This window comes from Pocillopora verrucosa, chromosome 6, assembly GCF_036669915.1.
Source record: "Pocillopora verrucosa isolate sample1 chromosome 6, ASM3666991v2, whole genome shotgun sequence".
NCBI classification, from domain to species: domain Eukaryota; kingdom Metazoa; phylum Cnidaria; class Anthozoa; order Scleractinia; family Pocilloporidae; genus Pocillopora; species Pocillopora verrucosa.
Window position 1 is genome coordinate 12797425 of NC_089317.1, and position 24280 is coordinate 12821704.

General features: G+C 36.2%; 1 protein-coding gene across 5 annotated transcripts; it reads right to left on the reverse strand.

Moving 5' to 3' along the window:
* Positions 1–578: 578 nt before the first annotated feature.
* LOC131769702 (tyrosine kinase receptor Cad96Ca) lies at positions 579–23997 on the reverse strand. 5 transcript variants are annotated; one of them, XM_066168411.1, is made up of 21 exons: positions 23826–23997; positions 23299–23640; positions 18995–19258; positions 18021–18139; positions 17126–17190; positions 16716–16852; positions 15551–15583; positions 14855–14884; positions 13923–13952; positions 12907–13029; positions 11641–11662; positions 9906–9942; positions 9457–9760; positions 9001–9111; positions 8713–8903; positions 6021–6143; positions 5773–5843; positions 4895–4935; positions 4580–4676; positions 3376–3475; positions 579–2100 (listed from the first exon to the last, which is right to left on the reverse strand). In XM_066168411.1, the coding sequence occupies exons 1-21, from the start codon at positions 23965–23967 to the stop codon at positions 2029–2031; spliced, it is 2454 nt and encodes an 817-aa protein (XP_066024508.1). In that variant the 5' UTR covers positions 23968–23997; the 3' UTR covers positions 579–2028. The 5 variants fall into 5 exon arrangements, 4 of the variants coding, with proteins under 4 accessions (XP_066024508.1, XP_066024507.1, XP_066024509.1 ...); XM_066168410.1 differs by having other exon boundaries at positions 12907–13035; XM_066168412.1 differs by having other exon boundaries at positions 580–2100; positions 12907–13035; positions 18060–18139.
* Positions 23998–24280: the final 283 nt, after the last annotated feature.

The window sequence follows — 24280 nt, forward strand, 5'->3', positions numbered from 1 at the left end:
CAGGAGCGAATAACTTTTGATTATCGGTCTCTAGGCCACTCTTTTTGGTGCATGTCAATTACGAAGGGGAACAATGCCAACTTGGCACATGAGTAACAAACGTTTGCAAACACGCCAAGTGCCATAATTGAAAAATTGAAAAACTGGCATTACCGTTTAAAATTTATACTTATTAAGGATGTCAGGGCGACTATGATCATACTGTGGTCCATCGCGGTTAGCTCATCATGTTCCTGTGAATTCGACTGGTGTTGAATTCCACCTGCCAAACTATTTCAGATTGTGTATGCGTTGACATTTTTGACAGTTTTAGTTTTTTTCAACATATCAGATTATTTGAACCATTCTAAAAAACTTTCAATTGGATCATTTTAGCGTGTTCTATGAGAGTATAAAATATGCTGACAACACTTTTGTTCGCTTCAAAAATTATGTTTTGAAAACAGAAAAAAAAAGTGAGGGAATTTGACGGATTATTTATTGTAAAACAAAGAAAGAATCCCTCAAAGGATAGGGAGAAACATTCGATTACGTATCGTGTTTCCCCATACTCTTATTTCGTGCTCTAGCCTCTTCCTGAGTGCTTTACAACGCAACAGAACACAACACAGTCAAGGCCTCTTTATTTGTTAATCGGTCAACATGGCTGGATATTAGTCTCGTTCCTTTTTTTTTACGATTTTATGGACCTCAAAATGAACTCAGCCAATATCATTACACTGCATTTATCACCCACCCATATACCCGTACATTATAACTGAATCACGTTCTATTTAGCATATTTACTGCGCTATCGGTGCAATGCTCTTCCAACTTAGCGAACAAGCCAACTGGGAGCTGTTAGTTTTGATGGTTTGTGATAAACCCGTGAAGTGACGTGTTAATGAATAACATATGTTTAAAAATAATATGTTTAAAAAACGGATCATCAAAAAATAGAAAAAAAAGAAGAGAGCGATCTTAGCAGTAATGAACACTACCTTAAGCAGTAGTGAAACTAAATCCTGAAAAAGTCAGTCCCATAAGGGAGGTGAACCCATGAGATAACGATTTCTATTCTTGTGATGCCGAGTAGTTAAGATTAGTAATGTGTGAGTGTGAAAGTTATTATTTCAGAACATCAAACAAATACAATTTACGGTAAGTTTGATTTCACACCCTTAATCATGAACAACACCCTCATTTCATGAAATGCTTTCTTTGAAACGGTTACTTTGTTCCTCTTTGACTGCTCGGAGGTGAATAGTACTTCGCCTATCTCTTCCGTTTAAGCCATTCAACCCGCCCGAAAACCATTAATCATTTGCCTGGTCGTTCCTTAATGTAAGTACATTTCTCCTGAAAAAATTCTGTTCCAGGTTAATGCGGTAAACGTTCTAATTTTAGTGGATAGCAAATAGTTTCCATGTTGCATCTGTTCTCGAGCAGATCACAGACCACAAACAATATCATCATAATATTTATTTAAAGTTGATAGTCTCGATACTATATGCTTGTAGGATCGTGTATCTAATCAGTGAAAAAAAACTGACCGCATATTTCTAAAATATGAAATTTATGATTCATACCATTAAAAGACTTTTACCTAATTATAATTCTAGGTTCAAAAATGTTTGTAATTAACGTTAAAATCCATCCTAAATTATAAAAAACTTGATCGGGCTCTAAAATGTCTTTTAAAAATTTGTAGAATGATTTATCTTGATATGCTGACTGCCATTCAAGGATGAAAAATAGAGGTCAACAAACTCCTTAAGATTTACCAGCAGACAAAAGTTTATTTAAGAGTTTGAAGTCTTGTTTAAAAAACTGCCAAAACCTATCAAGGAATAATTTGGTATTTTGAGACTAGATCTAAGGAAACAAACAAAAACAAGTGCACAACGAACGTTCATTAAAGATGAGTCAACTTCAAAACCAGACTGAAGCAAGGCTGACAAAGCACCTGTAACCATACTCTAGAGACTGCTAAGAATATTTCGAACTAATATCCTGCCCCTATGATACGTTGTAATTAATTGTCTTCGTTCATTCCATAGGTAGGTCATCGACATTCGCATAAAGGTTGGTATCATACTCTCTCATGTTGATATAGGTGTCCTGAATACGAAAAAGAAAGAAAAATACGTTGACATTAGTGTGTGTCAATATGGTTCTAAGTTTGCCATATGGAAGAGGATGTAAAATTATAAAAAAATTATGGTAATGATGATGATAATGATGATGATGATGATGATGATACTAATACTAATACGATGCATCGAGAAATTACTAAGTTCCGATCGGTTAAGATAAATGCAGTTTTCAGGTATTTCAATGCAGAAGAAGGTTAATACAGTGCAAAGAAGTAACAAACCAGACTGAACAATTACTTGAACTGTTTAGCGGGACTTAGAACGTTTTTGCGCCCTAAAGATGTGAAAATATCATTGTATATTATTGTTTTGATCGTACGCGGTTGTTTTGACTGAACTCACAAAGTCACTCGCAAGGTTTGAATACACTCGATTGCAAAAACGTTGACACGCAACAAGCGTTTATAATGAACGATGAGACTCAGCAGTTTTAGGGGTCAAATGTAGATGATAACCATAAGAAAACGTTTTATCATGAGAAAAGATTTTTCCATGAATAATGAGAGAAGTAAATCACTGATTATGTATCTGTGCGAACATTTCCCATAAAGGTGTTGGGTCTTGTCGTTCGTGAATCAAGCTTATTAGGCGTCAACGTTTTTGCAATCGAGTGTAAATTATTTTTGCATTTGATGCGCGTGCTTTGCTTATGCATAATTATGATACGCTATCTTGTATTTTTTCACGTATATGATGAATGAATATGTAATCACATAATTTTTCTCGTGCAATTTTGAATAAATAAACACCTGTAAATTTTTTCAGAGACCACAAATTGCACGAACCCTACGGGCTCGTGCAATTTTGTTAGTCTTTGAAAAAATTCACCCATGCTTATTTATTCAAAATTGCAGTCATGTGATTACCTATACTAGTAATAATAACAATAATAAAAATAATAATAATAACAACAACAACAATGATAATACTTATAATAATAAATGTAACAAGTCACCCGTTTTAGAGAAGAAGATTAATTCCGCACAATTCAAATAGAGCACCTTGACGGGGCTTATTAGATAAGGGGAGGGTCACAAGCGGGAAATATGCGAGCTGTTAATTTCCTTTTGAATTATCGCCCAGATTTCGTGACTACTAATGCAACATGTATCTCTTTGGTGTAAATCCTAAGATATCTAAGTAGAAACATACACAGGCTTTCGAAACATATACATTTAAATGATAGTGCTACCCAATAATTTACTACTTCAGCCATAGAAAAACGCAATTTTTCACTTACATTTTTGTTTTTAGACATACGAGTGATAATGTCTTTAAGTGAAGGGAATGTCGGTCTGTCGTTTGGATTTTCCTGCCAGCACTGGGCCATAATCTGGTAACTAAAGACAAGTGATAAATATAACATCCACAATAATATTAATTATTACAACCATTTTGAAATGACTGGTGGTCCCTGTAATCTGATTGGCTCTAATTGATGCGATTTATTCACGAATCGCCCCATTTTTTGCTTTAAATCGCATCTTTTTCCAGCCAGTGAGGAGGCTACATTAAAAACAGAACAACCGATCAGATTTTTAAAGTAACCGATCAAATAGCAGTAAAATGAAAGACAAAGAGTATCATGTGGCAAATTTTGCAACTTTTGTTTCTCAACTCTTACTTTCCCCCCCCAAAAAATGGACATGAATTTAATTTCAGACCGGCTCAGTACGGCATCAATAAAACATTTGAACTGACCAAGTCCTGTATTTGGGCGATTTCAAAATGGATGTAATAAAGTGGTAATTGAACCTCGTGTCGTGCAATTTTGGTCTGAAATCATACTTGTGATTTCATATCGAACTCGCGCTGAGCGCTCGTTCGATTTTGAAATCACGCGTATGATTTCAGCCCAAATTGCACTCCACTCAGTGCAATTACCATTATGAATCATAGCTCCGGGACTTAGTTTTCGGATTTGGTTATATCTTGAGATCTCGCGATTTTGCTGTATAAACACAGACATCTATGACTTTTCGCTGCACAAGGTACTAACCCATTTTCAGGCATTGGCATTTTCAAAGCCTACTTGGTCAAATAAAACAAATTTCAAACTTTCGATTAAACATTTTTGAAGAATGTTTCGGCGTGACTCGTGCCATCATTAGTCCATTGTGTCATATCCGTTTACTTAGTTTTCACAAGTTACATTAAAAATTACGATATCAATTTCATTCAAATGACAATGTTAGAAATTACAGTACCAAACCTAAATACCAAACCATCAAACACCAAAACTTCCAAATGTTATATTTGCGCCCGCGCATGTCTCGTTTCCGGTTAACTTACTTTAATGGTACGGATGATGGCATAAGTCATACCAAAACATGCTGATTCAGCTGAACGCGGTCATAAATTAATAACAGGACTTTAAACACTTATACCTCTTATTGCTATTTGTGGTAACAAGGATTAAAAAACAACAGCAGCAGAACACTTACAGCTGTTCATCAACATGTTTAGGTTTTGGCATTCTGTATCCTTGCTGAAGTTTCTCTGCAATTTCGCGAGCGTTAATCGCGGGGTAAGGAGATCCACCTATGGACATAAAATGAACGCTTAAACTGAAGTAATGAGGCAAGAATAATATTCACACACGTAACTTTCTTGATATTCCAGGACTCATTGTCTTAGCACAAACCTCACTATATCATCCTCGTCAAAACTTACTTAAAAACTGCGGCAATTCTGTCCCTTCTTCCCCAGTCCATACAAAATAGTGCTTTGTTTTAACTATTAAAACTGTTCAGACTTACCTACAGTAAATATTTCGTACAGAACAACACCGAAACTCCACCTGCAAATGACAGAAAAGGAAAAACCAATGAAGTGCATGAGGCAGCGAAGCGATCTGAGTCAAGTAAAACATGATAATTCGCGATTTTAACTTTCTCGCTGCTTGGAAAATAGATTTATTTTAATCAGTGGCCCCGACATCATCGGCCAAGATCTATGATGGGATTATGCACGTAGCCTGAAGTCTTTAAAAATAAATATGAATAAATCAATATAAGAAAGAGGTTAAGTCTTTATACATTATTGTTTAAACATGGTTCAAGAATGAGCAACCAGCTTGGCTATCAACTTGAGTTCCAGCAAAGTATAGCTTTTTGTTACTACGCAGAAAATTCAAGCTCCCTGCTGAGATAAGTTCTCAAACGACACGAGTTTCAACATCAACTGATTTTCGTCAATCTTATTTGCCAGCATCCTTTAAGGCCGCTAGATAGTCTCCATAATCATTTCTTAAAAAGCAGGAGATTCAAATGACGACCAAAAAACGCATTATCTGGGAAGCTAAACAGGAAGAAGAACTAAGCTAGTAAGAAGTATGCTTGCGATGGTTAAAGGGATACCGGTAACTTTGAGCTCATTTCCTTTCGGAATACAGCATAAAATCTTTGTGATCCCGTTTGTGGTGTACGTTTGCTCGAGTCAAACCTAACTGCTAATCTTAACTTCACCTTAGCGAAATCTTTGTGACAAAATGAAAGTGGAAGTGAAAATAAAAAGATATTTGAATCTGCGTGTATTGTAGGACTTCTTAGAAATAAGAATGACCAAAATCCGGACCTGGATTTGAGTCATACCCAGATGGCTATGTTTAGAGTATCTTAAAGGGGGGAATACTTACACATCACTTTGTGTTGTGTATTTTCCATAAACTAAACCCTCATAAGCGGTCCATTTTACTGGCAGACGGCCCTGTTCAAATTACGCAACGGAAATATTAAATTCACATCGATTTCTTCCTTCATTCAGACAAGAATTGGTGAACTTTGCAAAGTACGACATCCTAAGTACAGATTAATGTAAGAGCGAAAAACACTCTTCAAAATGGAGGCGAGTTAAAAGAGAAAAGGGAATAACTCAGTTTCCTACCCGACTTGTTTTGTTGTAGATATCATCCTGGTTAACATTCCTCGCCATTCCAAAGTCTGTCACCTTACACTTCTCTCCTTCACCAACAAGAACATTTCTGGCCGCTAAGTCACGGTGGATGATCTGACACATGGATGTAATGTAATTTAAAAAATGGAGCCATTCAGAACAGGAAAATCGGTAAGTTCTGAGTTCGGTCATCCAATTGTCAAAAACAAAAGACTTTCTCTAGTCGACGGTAGAGCTGGAAATTTACCATCTTTCCCATTAAATTTACTTTCACACGACACTTTTAACATGACTGATCCTAATAGTATGCGGAACGCTGTCATAAATGAACTTAACTTGTTCACCAAAGAGCTCTCTCGGTAGTTTGCCAGCGTGGAGTCAGATCGAGGTCATAATTTGGTATCCTTTGTTCGTATCGTCGAGTCATACTACGTGGAGCTACATATTTCTCATTTCCTGTCCTTCAAACCCCTCGTCATATCGTCGGAAGAATTTTCTGTTTCACGTGCTATCGTCACTTCTTAAGTCACTCCACATTTCGTGTCGTCAAACGTAATGCGTGCCGTAACAGTCAACGGTAAGCACGTTTTTAATCGTGCGTTATATATCGTCTCTTTCTGGGAAAATTTCATTCAGCACTCTGAGTTCTCATTCAGCTAACGTTAATTGAAGAATGCCTTTTTGCTTTCCTCTTTTGAGTATTTGTGTGAATCAACTAAATGATTCTAAAAACAACTTCTGGCTTGAGCATAAGGCTTTTTTTCAATTGCAGTGTAACGCAACTCAACTTAAGAAAATCTTAATGTACAGTTCATACTGTATATTCAGAAATTCCTTTATGTCAACTTCTAACTTTCCATTAAGGATATCTTGAAATTCATCACCGGTTGTCAGCAAAAGCCAGCCCTTGGCTTCCACTTTGTTTTTGGATATCCAAAAAACTGCAGATGTCGGCCAAGCACTTTAACTTGTGACTTGCATTTGGGTTTACCTCATCATATCAACTCCCTTGCATCAATGACCGAGGCTCGTATCTTAATGGTAAAGGAGTGTTTTGGTTTGGTAATGCCTAGGCTTTGTTTCATTGGATACAACAGATGGAGGTATTCAAAACAACATATTAATGTTACAGAAGGCTTTAAAACTGCCTTGTTTGTTGTTCAAATTTTGCGTGTTCTTGACCTGTGAATAGGAGGTACACATCACTGCTGTATTTTTCAAGTAATGAAATTAATATTTAGAGACCACCACAACGATCTCTTCTCACATACGATGAAAAAATATATATATATTCATCGGCCTGATTGTTGGAATTAAACCAGTTTCAGAGGCCATGTAGGTTTTGGACCCCACCAAGCATGCATTGTGGAGAATTCTAGAACAGTTAACTATTAATGAAACTAGTTACATTGTTACTTTTATTTCGTTCTGTTCAGCTAGGTTGTGATACTATACTAGTTATAAATTTTACAATTTCACATATTCATTCCACCTTTTATCCTCACTAGTGAATACACATAGCTTAATTAGTTGCTTGCATTATTTTATCTCCAAAATGTTTTCTGTTTTCTTGCTTAATAACTCTTACAGTTCGAACTCTTGTCAGCGAGCAGAAATTCTGTTATTTTACTCGATCTTGTAAAACCAAGCCATGGATAATCTCTACAACTTTGATATAAAGGTCTGTTCCATGAAAATCAGATTGATCAAGTGGGCTAACTAGAGATTAAAAAAAGATTGAACGACTCTCTAAACAAGGGGCATGGGATTTCTGGAACTTCATTGTCCCCTCTCAACAGGTGTCAAGTTTTGATTCAAATCTGAGAGGAAGGTTGTCAAAGCCATCTTGAAACAAGGATAGTTGCAAGTATATTCAAGGCAAAAATACATCATGCAAGCAACGTAAGTACCTTTCCAAACGATTTAACATTGAATGCACAACGTTAGAAAATGATCCACCTGGTACAAAGCATAATCAATTTCATGGCTGTCGTTACCGATACAGCACACTTTCCAGCGTTCGAGTATCATTAGAAATGGCATTCTTAAAAAAAGAATCGAAGTTAGTTGAAGAACTCAGCGTGCTGAAGGACATTTTCACAGAAAGAGACGATACACAACATGACGATTAAAAACGTGCTTACGACTGGTTACAAGCAGGGACTGCTACGATACGAATTACTTTTCGACGCCACGAAATGTAGAGCGACTCAAGAAGCGACGTTAAACACGCCACGAAGATAGCACGTGAAACAGAAACTTCGGACGAAATGACGAAGGGGTTCAGAGGAAAGGATATCCGAACTATACAGCTCCGATCTAACTCCATACATTAGATGCAATGGTGTAGAGGAATTGGATTTCATTCTCAGTCTCACTCTTACGACGAAAGGAATAACATTTTCTTTAAAAGTTGTTTTTCCCTTTTTTTGGACTGGGGGAGGGGGGAGTGGGGAGTGAAATATGTACATGCCCGTCTGGGTTATTATTGTGCACAATAAATCAGCTCTAAAACGTGATAAACCAGGTAATTTGGCCATAATCCGAGAGATTGTGATTCATTAGCATCGGAGAGGTCACTCTCTACCTTTCCAACCACCTTTCCGAGCAACTTTTTGCTGTGACCTAACACTTTATCAGAATGGAAAACAAGGTGCTACACTGACACACGTTTCGTGAATACCTTGTTAGCAGAAAGGAAGTTCATTCCATCAGCAATCTGCAGGGAAAATTGCATCAGTTGTTCTGAAGTCAGGTTGGTCTCAGGTTTAACATCCGGATCTTTAAAGTATGTGTCATTTAGGCCGCGACTCTTTCTTAGGTAACCCAACAGATCACCGTAAGGTATGTATTCAATGAGAACAAGCAAAGGATCTGCAAAACAACCCTTTGTTTTAACATGAAACTTAAATAAAAAATCAGATTTGACTGAACAAACGATGAAGTATTACCAATATCCTTCCTATTTTACCAGTTTTAGTGACGCATCCCATCAGTTTAATGACATGAGGATGAGGCCTTAGTTTCTTCATCAAATCCAGCTCTGACAGCAGATCTTTCCTGTCATTATCCGGGGCATTTTCTACCAAAAATATAGAAAATTAAAAAAATTGCCATCACACATAAGCATGTGAGGTGGTGTATAAAAGTTAAGCCAGATGACGTCTCTTCTACTGATTCATTTTCACGTTTGAGACTTGCTGTAGTTGCATAGAATACTATGTGCTCAAACAAAATGTTCTCATACGAACGGGGAATACCACTCTTGAAGTACTCAACAAACTATTCCAATATAAGAAAGAGCCACTTTGCCTTTTATGTTTGGCCAAGTTCGCTTTTTTCCTAGTAAAATTATTGATTTATTGATAATCTGTTCTGTAATTACGATTTAAATGATAGGTACTGACTACTTGTCTCCGCAACATACCTTTCAGCATTTTAACTGCCACAGTTGTTGCTCCCTTTATTCCATTAATATCTGATACGGTTGCCTTAGCAACCTGACAGAAAGCACCCTTTCCAATAACTCTCGAGATTTGAACATTTTCCCGTTTTACTTCCCATTTCTTGAACTTTGTTGTTATTCTCTTAATGGACATATACTCAGAGTTCATTTGATGTCTTCTGCTTGGTACTGCGTTTCTTGATGGCGACGATTGAATAACTAACGTTTCCTCGTTTCCGGAGATATTCACGTATGCTTCACTGGCTTGAACTGGGTTCCCTTGATCCTAAAAGCGAAGTGAAAACAAATAACCAAAACCAAATGCAGCGGTGATTGTAACGAAACACTTGACAACAAGTGATCACGAAGTCTGATAACAACAAGTCCCTTGAAGACTTCATCTCTTTCCATCGAGTATTCTCCATATTTACCTGATTATCCGTAGCATTTCCATGATGATAACGGCAACTGAAAAAAAAAAAGAATGAACATGGTGTATATAACTATGGGCAGCATAGTGGTAGAACTTGATGCGGAGTCGTTTTTTTCTTAGAAGAAATAATAATACCCAGCGCAAATCAAAATAAAGGGCCAAAAAACCCAAACGAACTTGAAAAATTAATTTTAGCCGTAATGAAAACAACGCGAAGCGAGATAACAAGGCAATCAAGTCCATCGATAGTAACGAAGTGAAAAATGTACCTCGATGTAAATTACTTTCAATTCGAGTTAGCCAGGAAGTTCGAACTGACAGAAGTCGAGTGAGCGATTTCCACTGTATAAACATATCCTAAAGAAGACCTTCGCATCAAACAGAAGATGTTACTGCAACGCACCTTTTTTTGTGTTATGATGGCTCTGGCAGATTTCTCAAACTGAAGAACATTTGCATCTCGTTAATTTATGGTGTGTTGCAAAACTGATCTCAAGGTGCGTAATTGTTACACACCGCCTGTGTTTCTTTACACACATTGGTGTGTTTTCTTGAATCGTGAAATAAAACAGTGAAGAGGTGTGTCACCACATCACACCTTGATGTGTTAGAGAACTCACAAGGTGTGCTATTGAAACACACCTTATTTAAGAGTATACATTTTCAAATACTGAAAATATTGCACATGCTCCCTGAAAACTTTATGGCAGAATCTGATTTATCACATAAACTGCGGTGTTATAGAGGGATTTCCGGCCCTGAGAAAAGCTGAAACAACACACGTGAAAAAATATCGTATTTTTTCCACATGTTGATATAGCCAATCAGCTGCTGACTCGTCACTCGCCTTTGGCGTCACTCGGTCAGGTTGATGAATGAAAGGCAAAGCCTTCACGATTCTCAAGACAAGTTGTTTATAGGAGCTTTAGCGAATTAGGGCGGCTAAAACATTAAAAAATCCGTATCGCTGACAGACAATGAGGTTCAAACTTTTCTAGAAGGAGAATAAAACCAATATACTAAAAGAAAAACCGAAAATTACGTATTCGGTGGCTTTGGTGTTGGCATTTCTCTCGGCTGAGAATGAAAATCGACAAATGGAAGATTTGCCACTGGCCGATTTTGGCCGTTTACATGAAAGACTTCTTCTGTCGGTAAGAACAAAGTCAATGAATGAGAATTTTGTAAATTGGAAATTACGACCATTGTTGTTTTCGTGATCTTAATTCGACGCATTTTTCCATCTTAAGAGTTAGCGCCAACGCACTCTACGATTGTTATTCGGGGATTGTCGATTCATTTATTTTCATTCATTAATGAAGTCGGCTTTTCTTGTCAGTAAAGGGCTATTGTATTTATATGAGAAATAGAGAATAATACATGGGCGCGTATAGATATGGAATTTCTCTTCGAGTGTTTAACTCGATAACTCACAAGTGAGTGCAGCGAACGAGTGAGATGTCTAGTTGAACACGAGAAGAGAAATTGCATATCTACAAGCAACCATGTATTATTCTCTACTTCTTGTTCACAACAAACAATAAACCAATTCAATTTCAAATTTCTGCGCAAAAATGTTAACTTTTTTACTCAAATCTAACCTTCCGCGCTGTTTAAGATTATCTAATGAGCTCTCTCCGTCAGGGAGCATGCTCAGTAAAATGTTTCAAATATATGACTGTATCTCGAAAATACAAACACCATGATACAAACAGAATACTAACTGTACCTACCTCGCATTTTCAGTCGAAGGACCTACGAAACAAATGTACAGTGTTCAAAATTTATCCAAAACGAGTGTCCGTTAACGGAGAGTTGACTGTATTATTTTACTGCCAACGAAGAAATTGATCTAAAAGGCAAACCAACGTGGAAAGAAACGAAACTTAAGAAAAAAAAATTGCTTCAATGAAATTTGTCGGAACCATTCGGAGGACACTCTTTGATGTGGTTCTACATGGTTTCCGTAGCTAACATTGCAGGTTTATTCTACCAAAAAAGGTAACTTTAAAATAGCCTAGCTTTTAAGAATCATGGTTGATCAACGGCAGCGTCACTCTCCTAGGCTGAAAGTCTCAAAAAGAAAAAAAAAGAAAAGAAAAGATTTCTCTCAAGGTGGAAACCGAAAATATCTGATCACTGCGGTCAAACAGTGGCTATCAATACGGCTTTTATATCGAGTGCGACGTATATTTATGCAGTTTACAAGGAAATTTCGAAGTTCCTAGGGCCAAGACTTAAATGCGTTGTGTTTCCAGACTTTCTCCAGCACTTTGAGCTGGTTCACACTCGCACACTTTTTAAACACTTAGCACGGTGGAGTGATGAATTCGCCCAAAAGCTCGGCCGTCCTGCAGTAGTTATTGTTTGTCGTGTTCACGGTATACTGGTAAACACCGAGGAAATGAGTGAAAAAAGGAAGAAACAGAACCACACAAGATATTCGCGACGATAAACGACCTACGTTTATCGCGGACAGTAGACTAGGAAGAACTGCAAAGGTAGAGAGAGGTTCTGTCCTATGCCTCCCGCCCCAAAACGAAGCGTCCGCGCTCAAAACAGTTGGGATTTTTCACAATGAAGCAAGAACAAGATAACAAGATTAGAACTTTCTCCAAATCCTTTTTTCACTTGTTTTACGTATTGAGTTACAAATTTAACCTTTTCTTCCTCACTTTACGATAGACACGCGTTTGGACGTCCACCGTAGCATTTTCAGACTCTTGCGGATGCACAGTGTTTGACTGCTGTATTGAAAGTCTTTATTCCTTCTACAATGACGCAATTTGCAGAAATGCCGAGAGCGCGACCCAAAATATTTTTTATCGTAATCTTCAGAGCAGATTTTGCCACTGGTCGGAAACTAGAAAGCAGGGTGGACTTCCCCTGTCAACTTTAATTTTTGAATAATTTTCCAACACTTTCTTACGATTGGCTTTCATACTGACAATTAGGGATTACGGCTGAAGTTAAAGAGAAAATTAGATCAGGTATCTCACCTTGCCTATTCTTCCCTCTCCAAATGACAAACACTAACACAATGATAATCACCAAAAGTAGAAATATTGTTATCGAGTAAATGGCGTGAAGCATGGTTTGCTTTTTCCGATCGTCACTTTGATCTGCACCTTGAGAAAAACCAACACGTGTGCAAACATTCATAGCTAGCCATACTAACCATTACATGGCTACAATAATACAACGCTTTATAGAGGCCCTTATCCTACGTACATTCAGAAGGGTGATGGAGTAACCCTGAATCTTTCTGTTATAATATTTATCTTTTTTTTTTTCTCAAAGATTGGTCTTTTGAGTGAATTTCAACTTTATCTTGGACCGCAGCAACTTTTTAATCTCACCCAAGAGAATCTCTTGATCACCAGAAAAGTATTTTTTGGCCAAACTTGACCACTCCTGTTCACTTCTTTCCACTCTTAATGCCGAAGAAAAACTCTTATTGTCATGACACTCGTGGATAAATATTCAACGTCATACATAACAAATATTCACATAGCAGTTCTAGACTAATCTATGTGTGGGCAGTATCGTGTTACATTTAAACAAACTCGCCTGAACGTGGAAAGAAAGAAGAATACATAAGGTTTGCATTCCTGAGTTAACTCTAATGCTGATTTAGCTGAAAAGTTGAACTTAACAAGAACAATTACCCTCCAGGGTTTGCTCTGATATTTTATGTTCCACATTATTTCTGTGAAGTTTATTGGTTAGCCTTTATTTTCCTTTGTCAGACCCCGTTTTCCTAGATCGCTCGCAAAAACACTGGTCATAGATTGTTGTCTTCAAACCATACCATACTTTGATACTGAGAAAAATAACAATCATCAACTTTTCCGTTACTTCGCTGAGCGTGTCGCAGGTTTTTGTAAAAGGTAGGGTGGACCAATTGAACTAATCAGCAGAGAGCTAAACTCATATCACAAGTCCTTTGGAAAATCTTGTTTCGGGTATAATTGCAAAGTTAGAGACTTTGAAAGTAAAGGAAATTCCCTCTCACCTGATGCCGCACTGCTTGTTAAGGGAACAGCTGGAAAGGAATAATAAATGTTTAGGCATTAAAAATGAATTAAACAACACAAAAAAAGATGAGATTATTAACAAACGCTTTCGTTAAAAGTTGCTTCAAGTATTTAAAGAAAGCGACAAAACTTTTAAGTCTATAATACATGTTTCGACAGAAACTTCTGTCATCTTCAGTTAATTAATGTACAAAACGTTGGAGTTGAATTTATGTAGTAAGTAGAACAATGCTAATTATGATAAATGGTGACAACAAGGAAAGAGATAAAACGTGTAGGATAGTTTTAGATTTACATGGTGTAATTGTTGATTCAATGATGGTTGTTTTTTTCTTAATATTAATAGCCTCTTTTATCTTGAGTTGGAAACCGGTAGAGGCATGATCCAATAATGGAAGCTATCTGCTGAACACAAAGCGCGACAATGTTTCAAGTAAAATTGAAAAACGACGATTTTAACAATTAAAATTTTAATTGATTTGAATTGCTTCTCCCCTGTGCCCGTAATGCTTACAAAGGGATGGAAAAGAGAAAGCAATCATCAGAGATATTTGCATAGTACAAAGGAAACAACAAGTTAAATCACGAGATAAGAAGTTCTTTAAGAGACCATAGCTTTGGCAAGAAGCAAACAGCTGTGGTGAGGGTAGCTTCATCTGAGAAAAGAGGACAAAAGACACGAGTTTGTCTGGCACTTTCACAGTGCCCTTTGTTAAGGGTACAGATGGAAACACTTATTGAATGTACATGTATTTAGGCAAGTATTGGTACGTCAAAATCAAGGTTACGAGCATGAGAAATAGCGATTTATAATAAAGATATTGATGAATACGATAATTTCTGTTGTAAGCACGCCATTTCTAACGGTTTAAAAGTTATTTAATTTCAAAATAAAAAATTTCTCTCTCACCTGTTGACGTAACGTTTGTGAAGGGGCCAGCTGGAAAAAGATTAAGCAATCACTAAACATATTTGCAAGGCACAAAGGATAAAATATTATTAAATTACGAGATTAGTATTTCTTGTAATAATTATATCTTCAGCATAAAGTAAACAATTTTAGTAAAGATAGTTTAACTTAGAAAACAGAAAACAATAAACGAGTTTTTCATGTACATTTGCAGCACACTATATAAAGGATACATATACATGTACCTAAACAAGTATTGGCATGTTAAATAAATAGAAATACCAGAAGTTCTCTTGGGCGAATACTTGTTTTAATATGTTTTATGTCGAAAGTTGAAGTAGCTTTTCTGCAACCTCAGCGAACGTGCAAGTGATCTCTGCATTAAGTCTAATAAATATGTAAGTTACTAACATCTACATGGTAAGCAGGACCTCACAAGCGTAGTTATGGATTCGATTTATTGATCATGTTTCTCTTGAGTAGCGAAACCAAACATCGATAGATATTATTACAAATGAAAGATAAAATTTGCATTTACGCGCAGTGCGTGAAAATAACACCAAAAAATTATTCGACAATAGAAAACAAAATTATTTGCAAACCCTTTTCGAAAAAGGTATGACAAGAAAAAAAGAAAATCGACGGTTATAATCACTGAGTTAATTGATTAGAAATTGATGGGATCTTCTCTCTCACCTGTGGCTGTAAAGTTTGTAAAGGGAACCGAAGCTGCAAAAGAATAAACAATGATTAGACAAATTTTTATGAAACCCGATAAAATATTGAACTACGAGATTATAATTTCTTGAAATAAAAAAAAAATTTCACAGAGGTAAAAACAGTTGCTTAAGGCACTTGCAGCTTAGAAAACAGAATAAAAACTTTTGTCTCGCATCTTTACGCTACTCTCTTTACGCGGGTAGATAAGGGAAAAGTATTGGATATACACGAATTGGCATTTTAGAGAGAAAGCAACGCACATGAAAAATAATGATTTATCTTAGAGATATTGATGAAATTTTAGAATTTCTCTTGTTGCGAATACAAGATATCTTCAACGCATACAGTAAAAGTATCATTGATATTGTCACATGAGAGGTTACCAATTTCGTAATGGAAATAATCATGATAACTTTTCCACTTTTTTTTCTAAGAAAATTACCAAGATTGAACTCAATTTTTCTTTGGAAGAATAGTGTTCGCACAACACCTTGATAAATTTATTGTTTCAGAATTCAGAGTAGTTCTTCTGTAACCTCAGTGACTATGCAAGTGAATTTCAGTCGGACATAAATGTGGGTCACTGATAACTATTATACATTAACTCGGCCTTTGCCGGTCCCAAGCGTGGACGGAGGAGGGTTTGGCAAGAGGCTGAAAACTACAACATAGATATCCTTGAAATAAGTGAAGCCTGTTGGAGAAGAACAAGGAAAAGGTAGCTAGTTTTAGACCTCACCATACTCTATTTGGGCAGAGAAGATAACTATTAAGACGTCTATTAATGACGTCTCTCACAAGCGAGCAAGCCGAGCATGCGAAAAAAAATTCTCAACACTCGAAGAAAATATATGCATCCATGCGAGTAATATAATAAAACATCCTTTACACACTTGAATGTGTGTAACCCACTTTGCTTGAAAACCCTCCCTAGTTTTGACAATAGCTCATCTACAAACAGTACAGGGTTATGAAGTGAGTTTGTAAGCGGCGAATACCGTGTAACCTAATTAGCCTGAAGATTACCCTCGATTTGATAATACTGTAGCTTACCTACAAACAGTACAGGGTTATGAGATAAGTTTGTAATTTCCCACAAACGGCAAAATCGAATCTAGTTGTCAGGTAGCACAGGCCTTACTTGGATTCAAATCAAGTTCACGGCTCACTGTGAATGACCCAAGCCTTCCATCTTTGATTTCATCTTCGAGTGGTTTCAAAGGATCAAGAACGGATTTTTCAAACTTGAGCTCTACTTCAGCAACAACACTACCAGATCTATAACCAGGAAAAAACTCACTATTTAAAGTTTTTTTGCATAATAGCAAATGGTTAATACTTATTCATCTTGGCCATTAATGTCATTCTACTGAAAATTAATTTTCCAAAAACTAAACATGATGGATATAACCTAAAAATGTTTGAACATATGTCGATCACCTTTATACTGTAATTAAATCCTGAAATAATAGCAGAGGGCCATTTCCCTTTTCTAAAAAAATTACTTCACATATGCCTATACTGGGCACTCTTTTGAATCTTGACACTTACCTGAAATCAACAAGACCCACTGTGTACAGTTGTTTTCCAGGATTTTTTGTGTAAACAGAAGAAATCTTAAACAATTATAAGAACGACAGTTATTTTACATGCTAAAAATGCTTAAACGTACAATTTAAATGTTCACGCAGAGCGAGAAAGCCTTGATCTCATCTGCTCATACAAGTACATAGTTTTAGGCTCAAAGCACTTCTCCAATTATATGAGTAAAATTTACAAATTACTAAAATAAACCTACTCCTTTAATCCATAATAAATTCAAGGCTATTGGGATCTGATCTATGAATGTCATCTGACATGAATAGAGGACAAGAGAAAAATCAAATCGAAAAACTCAAAGATTCATTCCATGTGACCCTACTTTGGAGGTAATGAAAGTGTACAGGTATCCTATTGTGGCGGTTGAAAACAGTATCTCTTCTCACATTTTACTTAACTATCAAATGTAAGAAACCAAAAATTGAAATACAAGTGTCTAAATTTAATTTTAAGTTAGCTGCCTTTGCCTTAAAAGAAGAGCATCAAGTTTACTAGTTCCCACAGGTTTGTTGGCTAATTTATTACCATTCAAAAGTCTGCTTTGCTCAGTTGTAACTCAAACATCCTTGTAACTCATAGTCATGGAAAACTCTTTACTGAATGCTGAATGAAGAGCAGAACTATGAAAAGAATCTACAGAGATTATTGCGGACATCTTAAATGGATAAAAAGGATGCTAATAAGTTAGCCAGTACTGGAAGAGAGGAATAAAACAAGACCTTTTTATACTCAAACATCAATAATTTGCTAATCACCACTCTATTGTGAACAGATAGATATAGGGGGGGTTTCTCCTCCTGATATGGTTACCAAACGTCCTTAAAAAATGCCACACTAGGATATTTACTTCTGATAAAAACTTTGACTCCAATGTTTTGAACTCAACTGATTCTCTGTTATTAAAGGCTGAAGTCCAAACTTCACTCTGTAATGCTATTCCAACGCTCCTAATTAAACAATCATTACCTAAAGTGTGATAAACAAAAATTAGCATGCATTAAACAATATTATTAGTCAAACATTATTGACCATTGCTGACATTGAACACATTGCATGGTCACCCTGGCAATAAAGTATCTTCATACCAAAAAAAAACTATTGCATGTTTTGGAAACAAGTGGAATTGCTGTTTTTCATTGAACTTCACGCTTTGACCTCAAGGTTAGTCATATATAGAAAACAATTGGATATTCAGTTTGCCCTTTGAGATGGGGTTAAACTGCAACTTAATTAACATTGGCTTCATGCAAAGGCACGAGTAAGGAAAAATATTGTGCCTAGCAAACTTGAAAATGGACTGTTGGCAATAAGACTTTCAATACCAGTTGTCACTTTTGTTCATTTAATTATTTGTTTTTTTTGCTTTATAATCATCTTATACCTTCAACTGGTGACTTTTTGATGAGTTGAAGAATGTTCTGAAGAGAACATTTTTCGAACTCTACTTGTTTGGCCATCAAATTGTTCCATGCAATTAGCCATTAAAAGAAGGCTTATTGACCAATAATTCCCACCCACATAACAAAGCTAGCTTTGATCTCTGTTAAAGTAAGTGCATAAATACTGAAAAAAAACAAAACTGTTTCACAGAGACAGACACCTTTATGCTTGGCACTAAGACAATCTAACAAAAATACAGTAGTGACATCTCAACAGGAGAGGAAGTAAATACTTTTTCTCTATATTCTGCCATTATTTAGTGCCATTGTGTCATTTTGCAGTTAAACATGAATCATAACACCATTGTGTCTGTCTAAAATCAAACCATAAACAATTTAAAAATGCATTGCTGAAATCAGATAAACAGGACAGACTACTAACATCTTATGCCAACAATACTGACACTAGTGGCATTATCTCCATATCCATTACTAGCTGTACATCTGTACGATCCTACATCCTCCAACTTCACGTCCAACAAATAAAGCTGATAACCTGTCACATAAAACCTATCCACAGGAATGCCATCTTTTGTCCAAGAAATATTGGGAAGAGGGTCACCAGATGCATTGCAGGTCAAAGTATGGTTTTCTCTGATGGCAAGTAAAGGCTTTGGCTCTGGTGGGTCAGTAATTCCTGGAGGAACTGTGAAATAACCATTAAAGATAAATACATTGTATCTAGATTTTGCGATATCATCACAGTTATTACATAATACAATTATTACATAATACAATATTTTAATTACAATTACAATTGCTCCTCAAAGGAATTATAAATATTAACATAATATTGTGAAACAACAGGGAAGCAAAGATTATAACAACTAAGATAGCCCTAATGAATCACTATATCAGTTACTTGAGACACTCTACTCTAACTTGCAGTGTTTCTCTTTACCAAAAAGAGTGTATGGTACCAGTAAACTCTCCTGGGAAACCTGAAGACTGGGAGTGATCCTATAATATTGACTGCCACCCTCTCCACCCCATACCAATTGATTTTCCTGCCATGTCCTTGTCATGAAAGAATAAAAGTTCAGAAGCTCTATAACCATCCTGAATTCAGTCTGAGATTGATTTTTGTTCTCTTGCTATTGATTTTGCAAAGCAAAACAGTCGTTAAGGTAAACTCATTCTAGATAAAAACTCTGGGGAAGGAATATCATAGAAAATTATGGAAGTGAGGGCCAACTCAGAGCCTTTCAAACAGATAGTAATTTGACTGTTTGATTCAATCAAAGGTCACCAAATCAACAGCTCTCAAACAATTCCAGCAAGTTTAAAGTTTCTTAGTAGTAATGTAAAAGAAGGAAAAGTTTGCTTTGGCCAACATATGATCACAGTGAAAACCTATCATAGAACTATGTTTATATTGAAAAAAAGGTCAGCCTCTGTAAAATATTTCTGTTCTCACATGTCTGAAGTGTTACTGACAACATCAATTTATGCACATTTTTACCACTATCTTGTCATAAATAAACCCAGTTCAATATTGCAAAGGTATCAATCAAGTCACTTGTTTATTACTCAGTTATCAAAATGCTATGAGATGCTTTGTAATTGGACACCTCAGTCAAATCTCATAAATTCTACAATGTTAACACACAAGATTGCTGGTGATTACACTTGTATCACCAACTCGAGTTGACAGTTATCAACAGTGGACCATTTTAGGCATAATTACCTTCAAAGGTTCCCTTGCAAACTGAATTCCCAGTTTTCTGGGAATTCCTGGGAATTCTAAAAAATTCCCAATTATACAAATAACCCTTGCAAACTGAATTCCTAGGAATTCTCAAAAATTCCCAACTATGCAAATAAGCTCTGATTTGAAAAGCTTGGAATTACTGGGAATTTCTGGGAAAGGAAGACTCCAGTTTTGTGAGGACTTGGAATTCCTTGGAATTCTTAGGAATTCTCAGCTATACAAACTACCTATAATTTAAGAAGGGTGGAATTCTTGGGAATTTCTGGGGATTGAATTTGAGACAATTTAAATACCCTGAGGTCCACATAATTTTCAATACCTTGATTGTGATAGTTTTAAGAAAAGGAGTAGTTTTAGAGGCTTAAAACTTTGGCTCAATAAAAGGAATGCTATACAAAATTTACCAAGAGATATACATACATGTATATGTTTATAACTTAAAGATCATGAAATTTATTGTTCAAACTAAGCTTTAGTAAATCTCTATATTAATATGGATTTTCTCATGAAGCAGCAGTCAATTATGTTAAATGCAAATCGCCAATTAATCCAATGTACTCATATTACAGATTTGCATGCTTTCTAACCTCAAAGGACGCTTGGTTTCCATGATCATAAAAGTGATGCAAAATGTCTCGTGTTCACAGATGTGCCAAAATCATCAAACACTCATTAGCTGTTTCTTGGTACACAACTTCCACATGTGTAACAATAATTACATTGTTATCTACACTTAAAGAACTTTGTTAGTTATAAACACAAGTTACTTCCCTAACCTACATTACTGGTTGCCTTTGTTAGAAAACCTTGGAACAGTCAAGCTCAGTTGCCTCAAACACTGTCAGAGACTTTTCGTTGACATTATTTTGAGTAGAAATTTCATACCTTAGACAAACAAATTCAACACCTAATTAATCTTTCTTTTTTCAAGATTGTTGTTGCTGTCTTTTTTTCAGTTTTTTGATCTGTTTTTGTGACTGATTACTGTAATCTGTTTTGCTGTTTTTATTCTTACAAAACATTTTTGTAAGAGTTCCAATACTTGTGGATCATCCATACACTTTGCAAACATTTGGCATGCAGACAAGACAGAGGTAGTCAATGTTCCCTTTGAGGAAAAAACACCTTTTAAATGACTTTTTCAATTTACTTCATTTGAAACTCTGATCTGAAAATACTTTAAAACAAGACCTATTAGTAGTGAGAAGTACAAACCGAGTCTCTTTTCATAACTTAATTTCTCAAATGTCCCAATCACTGGATCTCCCAAAAAAAAATTAATTCTTTTTATTTTTGGTGCAAAATACAAGTCCTCCTTTATATACAAATGAAAAGTGCAAATCACACTTCAATAATAACAGCTCTAAAGTTTCCTTGTTGTTCTTCTCTGTCTGTCAGCTATCAACAAAGTTGTTTTATACTTCGGACAGTGCATAACCATTTGTGGACCAGAGTTCCAGCGCACCTCTGTAATGGCATATAGTTACTTCTGTCTCTTGTACAAATGTTTCTCCTTTATGAAACGCACTCTACTCTGTTGTCACCACTGCTTTAAGTTCAGTGGAAACGACTAACTGAGGAATCGAGATAGCGGTGTTGGAACGAGTTGCTGAACGCTTGCTACGGTCAAGCTTTGTTGATTTAGGTACTGGTACACTGGGATCATCTATGTATCTCTTATAATTCCTAATGCGGTATCCTTCTTTAATAAAAATGAGGGTAAAAGACCATTTATAATCGCTTTCAAAATCGTGATTGGCTTGTTATTTCTCACCTTTGCCATAAACACAACTCAAGTCGGTTTCGAGTCTTTGTTTCCTCGACAACTTCCGGCCACAAATCGTGCATTTGTAGTACGATCGATTCTTGTCGATTATTTCTACATAGAGTGAGCTCACATCATAATTTATATCACCGTCAGAACATGGGTCTAAGCCTAGAACCGGTCGTAGAGGTTGTCCACTTCTCTTGACACTGCAATCGGAAAGCCAGCGGACTCACTCTGCTAGCCAATGACAAGTTCTAAAAGATCCACGTGATCATGCCCGTGATCGGAAAGAGAGAAGACTCCATTGGCGCTCATCTTTGAATGTGCTTTTCATCGGTTGATCGCTCATGTGTTAAGTTATTTCTTTTCTCAACTGTTTTGCTTAATATAACATTTCTAAAGATGGGTTTTATTGTGGTTCTATGGGAAAACGAGAACATCGTGAGTGTTGTAAAAGAAAAGAAAGTCGTTGGCGCCGTGGAGTTAAAAGAAGGGACAACGCTAAAGGTTATCAAGAAGTCTTTCTCTGCGTGAATTGCTGCACTACGAACATTTTTTTGCACGCCTGAGTAATATTAATAACACAGAACAGATTTACATATAACCCAAGCGAAAGCTGAATTATTAATCTTTATCAAAAAAACAAGTTAAAGCATTGAGCACTACGAACATTTTTTGCACGCCTGAGTAATATTAATAACACAGAACAGATTTACATATAACCCAAGCGAAAGCTGAATTATTAATCTTTATCCAAAAAACAAGTTAAAGCATTGAGCACTACGAACATTTTTTGCACGCCTGAGTAATATTGATAACACAGAACAGATTTACATATAACCCAAGCGAAAGCTGAATTATTAATCTTTGTCAAAGAAACAAGTTAAAGCAGCAGAAAACTAAAATGTAACATAACGACCAATTCATAAGAATTCCAGCATTGCTTGGACTACATAAAAGGATGGCTCTATTGATCGCCGCTAAAATGCAACAAGAAACTCGAGGCACTAAAAGTGCAACTGTGCTTAATCGAAAGACGTACGGTGTAGTGATAATTTGAGTTTCTGTGTGCATTATGACATTTCTCTACCGAAAATTTAAACCCTGGAGTTTCAAATGAAAAACCTCGTATTTCACACAAACTGAGAGATGGCTGTTAATATAAGACAAAGTGTATCAAAGCAACTCATGAAACAGCTTCACTTACCGACCACATTAATAGAAACTGCGTGTGTCTCTACCTGTCTGGCACCAGAATCCAGCAAAATGATAGAGTAGGTGTATTCCTCATTTCTCTCCACGTTCTTCAGTGTTAGTGTTGCTTCAAGCGAGGCATCGAATTCATTTGTGTTGCTCGGGTTGAACGCATTCCCATCCCTGCTTGATGATATTTGTGTAATTTTTTCACCAGTTTTCTGTCTCCAAAACTGAACGAAATACTGACTTGGTGCATCAGAATACCGCCACACAAGTGTGACTCGGCTGCTGTTTACTCCAAGCACCACAATAGTGGGATTGGAAGGTTTCTGGCTGATTCTGAATGCGGACTCTGAAGAAGGAAAACAGAAAACATTATATTAAACATCAACACATCAGACGTAACTTCAATAACTTCTAATTTCATGTGCATGAATATTTAAGGATGTTTTTAGACGTGTGGTATTATTTTAATAGCTTTATCTCTAATTGCGAACAAAACTAGAATCTCTATAATCGTAACTCGATGAACATTACCTGACTTCTGAATTCCGGAACAGAATAAAAGTGTGACTAGAACCATTCGAAAAACACAATTAAGAGAAAGATCCATTATCCTTTCACAAGCCCAAATTGGTTGAGATAATTTTTTTCCGCATTCTATCAAAGAAACATTCATGGAGTGTCTGATGTGACATGACTCCCAGAATCCTTCTCTTTCTTTCCCAATGAAAATACCGCGGTTACGGTTGATAACATGTCTCCAAAAATATGGGAGACTCGATTGAAGGGGCTCGTGAGTAAAATATTTTTGTCAATTCTAACACGAAGGGTAAAACGAAATTAACCAAAACAAATAATTTTTTTTACGCTTGATCGGCATATTTAATCACGCTAGTGTAACATTATTTTCGTTGTATAATTTCCTCGCTAACACGGTCTGCACCTAAAGATTAAAGATTTTTCGAAGGAGGCTGTACACCAAATCGTTT

Coding starts and splice junctions, on each gene's coding strand:
- LOC131769702 (XM_066168410.1), bottom strand. CDS start 23,967: ATGAATGTTTCTTTGATAGAATGCGGAAAAAAATTATCTCAACCAATT. Junction 23,641..23,825: donor TTCCGGAATTCAGAAGTCAG/GTAATGTTCATC, acceptor TTCCTTCTTCAG/AGTCCGCATTCAGAATCAGC. Junction 16,853..17,125: donor GTGGGTCTTGTTGATTTCAG/GTAAGTGTCAAG, acceptor TCCTGGTTATAG/ATCTGGTAGTGTTGTTGCTG.